Genomic DNA, 7,601 nt, shown 5'->3' with positions numbered 1-7,601 from the left:
TGAAGTTTGTGACTGACTCTTTTAAAATTCTCCTCCAAGAAATATTCTGAAAGACTTTCTTGTTTTCTCTTGTCCTGAAGCTGGTAAAAGTGTCCTTCCTCTGAGGCGCAACCTCGCTGAAAGGCTGGGGAAGAAGATGGAGATCCTGGAGAACGCTGACAAGGCACCCAAGAGAGGTACAGCTCCTGAGCAGACACCTGGATTAGGTGCACAGGTGTTCTGTTCAGGTTTTCTGTTTGTCCTTTGCTCACCTGGTTCTTTCTGCCTGTTGATTGAGGGCTCAAGGTAGCTTTGAGTCCCAGTGAAACCATCTCCTGGCTTGTGTCAAAATGTGAACACAATTGAGATTGATGGAGTCTCCCTCCATGTTCCTGTTCTGTCTTGCAGTTCAAATCCCCAGGTCTCTGAAGGAAAGGCTGGGGTTGCCCTCTGAACAGACCAGCACAGAGACAGGTAATAACTGGATAATAGATAGGCCTTCCTCTTATTTCTTGTGTGGACTTTCATAGGGAATCAGAGGTAGGGATCTGAAAGATCATCAGGTTCCAGTCTCCCTGCTATGAGCAGGGACGCCTCCCACCAGACCAGGTTGCTCCAAGCCCCATCCAGTCTGCCCTTCAACACTTCCAGGGATGGAGCAGCCACAACCTGCTTGGGCAGCCTATTCCAGCACCATGTTACCCTCATGGTGAAAATAAAGCCAAAAAATTAATTTTGGGGAAAAAAAACCCAAACCTGATTCCCTGTGCTTGGCTGCTGAAGCTGTCCTGATGGCCCTTGTCAGAGATCTGCCTCTAGGTGTGTGTGTTTTCCACTTGTACCTCATCAAGGTTTCATGCTCCTGCTGGGACCTGCCAGAAGCTGCAGTGTGCTCCTGCACAAATAGAACAGAACAGCTGCCAGGAGCAGGGGTTGGAGATGCTGACAGAGGGAGACAGTCTGGGAAAGCAACGAAACCAAATAGATCAAAATTTGATCACAAAGATCAGATTTGATCTTTTTGTGCAGCAGCTCTCTCTGGGTAGCACTGGGCTTCCAAATAGAAGTGGCTGGAAGGAGGAGGAGAACATGCAGAATGGTACACTCCTCGGATGCATTCTTAGAAACAGAACAAGTTTTCCTTAGTACTGTGAGGGATTTTGGAAGCTTTAAATATTGTTGGACACTCTTTAAATGTTGCTGCTTTCTTTTGTTGTTGATGGCAGAGAAGGCTGCTAAGCCAGCAGGAGAGATCCACGTGAAAACACTGGAGGAAATTCGTCTTGAGAGAGCAATTCAGAGACAGGGAGAACCTCCAGCTAAAGCCCAGGCTGAGGGACGTTGTAAAGCAGAAGACCCCAACTTGGGGGCAAAACCTTCCCCTGCAGTTCGCATCAAAACTGTCTCAGGAGCTCTGGCTGAAAAAAAACAGAAGCAACTGGAAGAAGAGAAACAAAAAACAGAAGAGTTTCCTACCAAGACAAAAGTTGAGAGCGAGCCCAAGAAGCAGACCCTACGTGTTCCATCTGTGCCCAGCAAAGTGCAGCTGTCAGAGCCAGCAGGTAAAGTCAGGGCAGCAGGAGAAGTGCATATTAAAACCTTGGAAGAAATCAAGCAAGAGAAAGCTCTGAGGATGCAGCAGAGCAGAGAAAATGTGCCAGCTCCAGCAGTACAACCTGAGCCTGCCCCGCCAGGGAGGAGGTTGTTACGGATCACAAAGCTCACAGGTAAGGGGATGATTTGGTGCCTGCCCTGGTGAAGTGCTTTCCCTGGCAAGCAAATTCAGTTTGCTCAGGATTTGCTTTGCTTTTTCCTTCTGTGTATGCTGGAGGTTAAGAGTTGAAGGCTGCAAAGTTGAAGTGCCAGAAAGAATATGTTCTTTTCCAGGAATTACACCAGAGTATTTCCCGTTGGAAAATTCATTCACTGCAGAACTTTGTAGTCTAATTTCTCCCTTCTGTTTTTTCTGCCATCAGTTTGTGGTGTGGGATCTTCCTTGTGCTAAATCAAAGTTTAACCTTCCTCTTTGGCATACGTGTTGTTGAACTTAGCTGTGGATCTGTGTGTGTTTGCAGAGGGTGCATCAGCTTGGTAATGTGAGGGGCCAGTTTTTGTCCAAAATGACAGAGCTTTAAACATCTCCTGGTTCAGGTTCTGTAAACCGTGTAAAAAGAGGTTGTGGCAAGGAGAGCTGAATGCTGCAAGGATTGCTTACTGCAGCCTTTTTCCCCCTGTTCCATTATTAGACATGAGGAAATGAACACACCAAGGAAACTGGGAACCAGATTTCTTTATTTCTGCTCTTGACAAAAATTGTTTCTTTTTGTTTCTTTATTTTTTTTTAAAGCACCTGGAAGAGAAGAAAAGAAGATAGTGGAATTGAGTAAGCCTCCCAAAGCTGTCTCTGTACCTGCAGAGGTGAGTCCTTTGTGAAGATTATATATATATATATATGTACCATTTCTGATACATTTAGTCCTGCTTTATTTGGCAAGTGCCAAGTCCTGTCGCTTTCAATAGCATTTCCAGACAATGTTGTAATCCTTAAGCTTTGAATTAATGTGATTATACCTGACAAGGAATAAGAAACCCTCTTAGCACCAGATAAAATCTGTGAGGTTAATATGGAGGGGATGTTTTTGTTCTCAGTGGCTTTATCTGTCAGGCTTATCTTAAAATCCTGAGTATTTTAATAGAAAAGACTAAAGCTTTGTCAAAAAACTCATTCTGTCAGTGAATGCTCTGTTGGAAAGCTCATAGGGCTTTCTCTTGCTTAAAAAGGATGTAATAGATTACAGCTAGAATCTTGTGCTCTGTTAAAGAAGCTTGCTGTGTTGGGAATTGCAGGCTTTTGAAACAGTATTTCCACAGCAAAGCACGGATCTTGTTACAGGCAACATTTCTGGAAGAAATGTTTGATCTGGGCAGTATTAACAAGCTCTGTTCCACATGGAGCCATTTTGGAGAGATTGCCACCCAGGTTTCCTGAATGAAATCTCCACAGATTTCTTTTGTCCCATTAGTCCTCCTCTTTTGTGTCTTTCTAGCCCTTAGATCAGAGTGCAACTAACTCTAAAGTTCAAGTGAAGAGCCTTGAAGAGATAATGAAGGAGAAGAGGCAGCTGAAACAACGCCAGGAAGAGAAGACTCAGAAAGAAGCAGCTGCTGTGCCATCTCCTGGTGAAAAAGCAAGTAAGGATAAAGCTCCAACATCAGGGAGTCCTGAACCCAGCGTGGTTTCAGGGTCAGCTTCTCAACCTGCAAAGAAGATGTTGGTGAAGTCTTTGGAAGATCGGGTTGAAAGCCCAGGGAAGGATGGTGCTGGATCACCCGGGAAACAAGCAGCTCAACCTCTAGAAAGGAAAGCTAGAAGTAAGTGTTGGCTGTGATGTTACAGAGTTACTTTATGTCATGTTTAGAAAGAAAAGCAGATGACAATTTTTACACTGTAACCTTGGCTTCTTTTTGTTACTTGAAAGCTGGGGAGGGACTTTTTAGTAGGGCGTGTAGTGAGAGGACATGGGGTAATAGATTAAAACTGGAAGAGGGGAGATTTAGTTGAGATATTAGGGAGAAATTCTTCACTATGAGAGTGACGTGGTGAGACACTGGAACCAGAGGAGCTGTGGCTGCTCCATCCCTGGAAGTGTTGAAGGGCAGGTTGGATGGGGCTTGAAGCAACCTGGTCTGGTGGGAGGTGTCCCTGCCCATGCAGGGGGTTGGAACTGGATGAGGATCTTGTTACAGGCAACATTTCTGGAAGAAATGTTTGATCTGGGCAGTATTAACAAGCTCTGTTCCACATGGAGCCATTTTGGAGAGATTGCCACCCAGGTTTCCTGAATGAAATCTCCACAGATTTCTTTTGTCCCATTAGTCCTCCTCTTTTGTGTCTTTCTAGCCCTTAGATCAGAGTGCAACTAACTCTAAAGTTCAAGTGAAGAGCCTTGAAGAGATAATGAAGGAGAAGAGGCAGCTGAAACAACGCCAGGAAGAGAAGACTCAGAAAGAAGCAGCTGCTGTGCCATCTCCTGGTGAAAAAGCAAGTAAGGATAAAGCTCCAACATCAGGGAGTCCTGAACCCAGCGTGGTTTCAGGGTCAGCTTCTCAACCTGCAAAGAAGATGTTGGTGAAGTCTTTGGAAGATCGGGTTGAAAGCCCAGGGAAGGATGGTGCTGGATCACCCGGGAAACAAGCAGCTCAACCTCTAGAAAGGAAAGCTAGAAGTAAGTGTTGGCTGTGATGTTACAGAGTTACTTTATGTCATGTTTAGAAAGAAAAGCAGATGACAATTTTTACACTGTAACCTTGGCTTCTTTTTGTTACTTGAAAGCTGGGGAGGGACTTTTTAGTAGGGCGTGTAGTGAGAGGACATGGGGTAATAGATTAAAACTGGAAGAGGGGAGATTTAGTTGAGATATTAGGGAGAAATTCTTCACTATGAGAGTGACGTGGTGAGACACTGGAACCAGAGGAGCTGTGGCTGCTCCATCCCTGGAAGTGTTGAAGGGCAGGTTGGATGGGGCTTGAAGCAACCTGGTCTGGTGGGAGGTGTCCCTGCCCATGCAGGGGGTTGGAACTGGATGATCTTTAAGGTCCTTTCCCACCCAAACCATCCCACGATTATCTTTGCTCCTTTTTGTGGCTTGTACTGCTGAGGAACTGGGAAGTGGCAAGGTCATTGTGCTGGCCAAATTTATTTAACTGGAAGGATTATAAGAGACTGTTAAGAGAACCCATTGTTGTTGGTTTTTTTTTTCCTGAGGCAGAGGAAGACTGTGTCACTTGTCTCTTCCTTTTCCTCTAGCCAAATCTAAGGTGTGCCTGAAGCCTTTGGATGGGAAAACCACCTCCCCCACAAAGCAGACTCTGAAAAGGAAGGCAGCTGAGAGTCACCCCTCTGCTGTGGCAGCTGTGAAACCCTTGAGTGCCACTGGTGGGGACACCAAGGAGCCTTCAGCTAAAAAAGCAACTGTGGTGAGCACTGGCTGAAGCCAATCGTGGGTCCCTAGTATAATTTATCCCCAAGTTTTACCCTCCTCTTGGAGCAAAGATGGAAAACTGAAATGTTCTAAGGGTCTCTGTTCCCTTTTAAATCCAGAGGTGGTCTGCAGGATGTTGGTAATACCTGTCAGCTTATTCTGAAGTGGGTGGCAGCATTTACCTGACACTGCTGTGGTTTCTCTGGTGTCAAGGATTTTGTCCATTAATGCTGTGCTCTTAAAAAGGACACAAGGTCATTAATAAACTTAACTAACTTAGGAGCACCCTGGTTCTGTGTTTTGGTTAAGGCTCAGCAAGGAGAAGCAGTGGAGGAAGAACCTGTTTTTTACCTGTCTCCCCTAAAAACTGTCTTGCTTCTTCCCAGGCTGTTGTTCCTGCTTTGCCAGAGGACACCCAGGTCTCCACACCTGGGAGAGGGAAACGCAAAAGCAGGTGAACACACGACTTGTTCTTTATCTCAATCACTGCCTTTCCCATGAAATACCAGGGGTTTTTTTTCCACATACGGGAAAAAATAAGAGTTTTGAGATAATGCCAGAATTCCACAAACAACTGATCTGAAATAATTTTCTAGCAGGAATTCTTGTTTAGGTTGTTCTCTGAAAACGCCTTGAGTTGATGCAGCTTTTCAGTGACTTCTTGGGTTTTCTGGGTGCTTGTAGAGGGTGATTTCTTAACCTTTTTACAGGCAAATAAGTAAAGGTGGCAAAGTGTCTCTGGCTATAGAAATTGAACTTTCCTTGCCAGACCCCAGATCCTCATAGATAAATCCCCCAAATGGGACCTGCTGATACATTGGCTTCCAAAAGCAGCTCCAGGTTAATGGAGTAACAGTCCCTTTGTAAGGCTGAGGTGTTGGAGGGATTAACTACAGCTTTAAGTGCTGGTTTGCAGTGAATACCTTTCTGGTTCAGGAATGTCACCCACTGATTTGCTCTTTCTTATTCTCCCAAGCCCTGAACTGCACCTCAGGAGCCAGGCAGAGTCTGTGGCACAGTCAGAGGTCTCAAGCTCAACTTCAGCTTCTTCACCAGTCGCAGCCAAGACACGTCGGCTGAGCTCCACGGGGGCTGGGAAAGCCCCTTTATCTGTAGAAGATGACTTTGAGAAGCTCATTTGGGAAATCTCAGGAGGCAAACTGGAAGCAGAAATTGACCTGGACCCAGGGAAGGATGAGGACGATCTCCTCCTGGAACTTTCTGAAATGATTGACAGCTGAGCTGCCTAGTCTTAAAAGTTTAACACAAAAAAAAAAATTAAAACTGTTGTTGTTGGATACCTGAAGGTGGATCCTTTTTCTATCTGAGGCTTTGCAGTGAGTCTTAAAGCACAGTTGAACTGGTAGAAATTGGCAGTATCTGCACTCAGTTGTCCTAAATTTCCCTGCTGGTCAGAGTCAAGGTCCCACTCATCCATTCTTGTCACTACCTTGGACGTTGAGAAGACAAAGCACTTGTTTATTTTGGGACAGAGATGCCCATCTACAAACTGTGGTGGTTGTGAAACTGATCTGCTGATTCAGTGATGTTCTGAAGGCATAAACTTCTAAAGCTTCTTCTTCCTTCCTCCCCCTTTGGCAAAACTCACCATTCGGCACATCCCAAAGCTTTGGTTTTCTGATTCCTTGGACAGTTGATTCCCAAAGTCTGGAGTTACTATGTCAACTCTTGTGTTATTTATGATGCTGTCATTTTGGCTTCAATCTTGTAGGGTTAACTTGGTGGAAGTGTCAGGGTGGGAGGGAGCAGAACAATGACAAGTATCTTGGACCAAACGTGCTGCCAGGGGTGGGGGGGGATCAGTCCATCCAGCCTTACTTTGAATTATCAGGGATAACACGATATCAGTGTGAAAAGCAGCAGCTCTGGGGGTACCCCTGGAAGCCCCCCTCTCTTTTGTTGGACTGTACCAAAGCTGGGAGGGGGGTTTGGGTGCTTGTTTTGTTGATGTGAAGTTTGCTGGGGTGGGTAGTCAGGATTCCTCTCTCATAGTCTGCAGTAAATTGGTACATTAAGAATTGGTTGAAGTGCCTCTTGGTTCCAAGGATCATCCCCCACACTCATCTACTCAAAACTTGTCACTTTTGCCTGACCTCCCACGGGGCAGAGGGTGCCCAGGTTGTGCTCTTGGAACCCTGTACTGCTGCAGGACCAGCCCTGCTCTCCTCTTTGCTCAAACCCTGGGGATCCTCCTTGTCTCCTCCACCCCAGAACTCGAGGCTGGAGCTCCATCTGGAGACCAACACAGGCTGAAATGCTTCACCCTGCAGAAAGCAGCCCCGAGGGGTGGATTGTGTGCCCTGCCACCTGTGAGTGCTCTCCCTAGCAGATCTATTTTTTATCATTATGTTACATTTTTGAAGAACTTTTAGTCTCTTCCTCATTTTCATTTGTGAAGCTGTTTGGGCCCTCAGGCATTTGCTGCTGGCAGAGGAGAAAAAAAAAAAGGGGAGGGGGGGTTTGTTGGAAGTTGTTTGTAAATACTTTCTCTTCAGAAAACACTTTGTGTGCTTCAATCATCCACTGTGATGTCTTAGTTCCTAGAGGAAAAGTTTTGAAACCAAAATGGAGGAAAAAACTGCTGTTCTGGCTCCAAGAAGGGTCACCCAGCCCTTCATC

General features: G+C 45.7%; 1 protein-coding gene across 1 annotated transcript in view; it reads left to right on the top strand.

Annotated features, from left to right (window-relative positions):
* The window catches only part of ZC3H11A (zinc finger CCCH-type containing 11A), an 11,160-nt gene extending 4,958 nt beyond the window's left edge, over positions 1 to 6,202 (top strand). Inside the window, exons 4-11 of the mRNA XM_010008315.1 lie at positions 81 to 176; positions 388 to 453; positions 1,206 to 1,706; positions 2,327 to 2,397; positions 3,027 to 3,351; positions 4,787 to 4,956; positions 5,348 to 5,415; positions 5,938 to 6,202. Coding sequence (XP_010006617.1) covers positions 81 to 176; positions 388 to 453; positions 1,206 to 1,706; positions 2,327 to 2,397; positions 3,027 to 3,351; positions 4,787 to 4,956; positions 5,348 to 5,415; positions 5,938 to 6,202 — 1,562 coding nt within the window. The remainder of the gene's footprint in view (positions 1 to 80; positions 177 to 387; positions 454 to 1,205; positions 1,707 to 2,326; positions 2,398 to 3,026; positions 3,352 to 4,786; positions 4,957 to 5,347; positions 5,416 to 5,937) is intronic.
* Positions 6,203 to 7,601: the final 1,399 nt, after the last annotated feature.

This window comes from Chaetura pelagica, unplaced genomic scaffold (assembly GCF_000747805.2).
Source record: "Chaetura pelagica isolate M959 unplaced genomic scaffold, ChaPel_1.0 scaffold152, whole genome shotgun sequence".
NCBI classification, from domain to species: Eukaryota; Metazoa; Chordata; class Aves; order Apodiformes; family Apodidae; genus Chaetura; species Chaetura pelagica.
The sequence above is the reverse complement of the archived record's forward strand: the minus strand, read 5'-3'. Positions and strand labels throughout refer to the sequence as shown.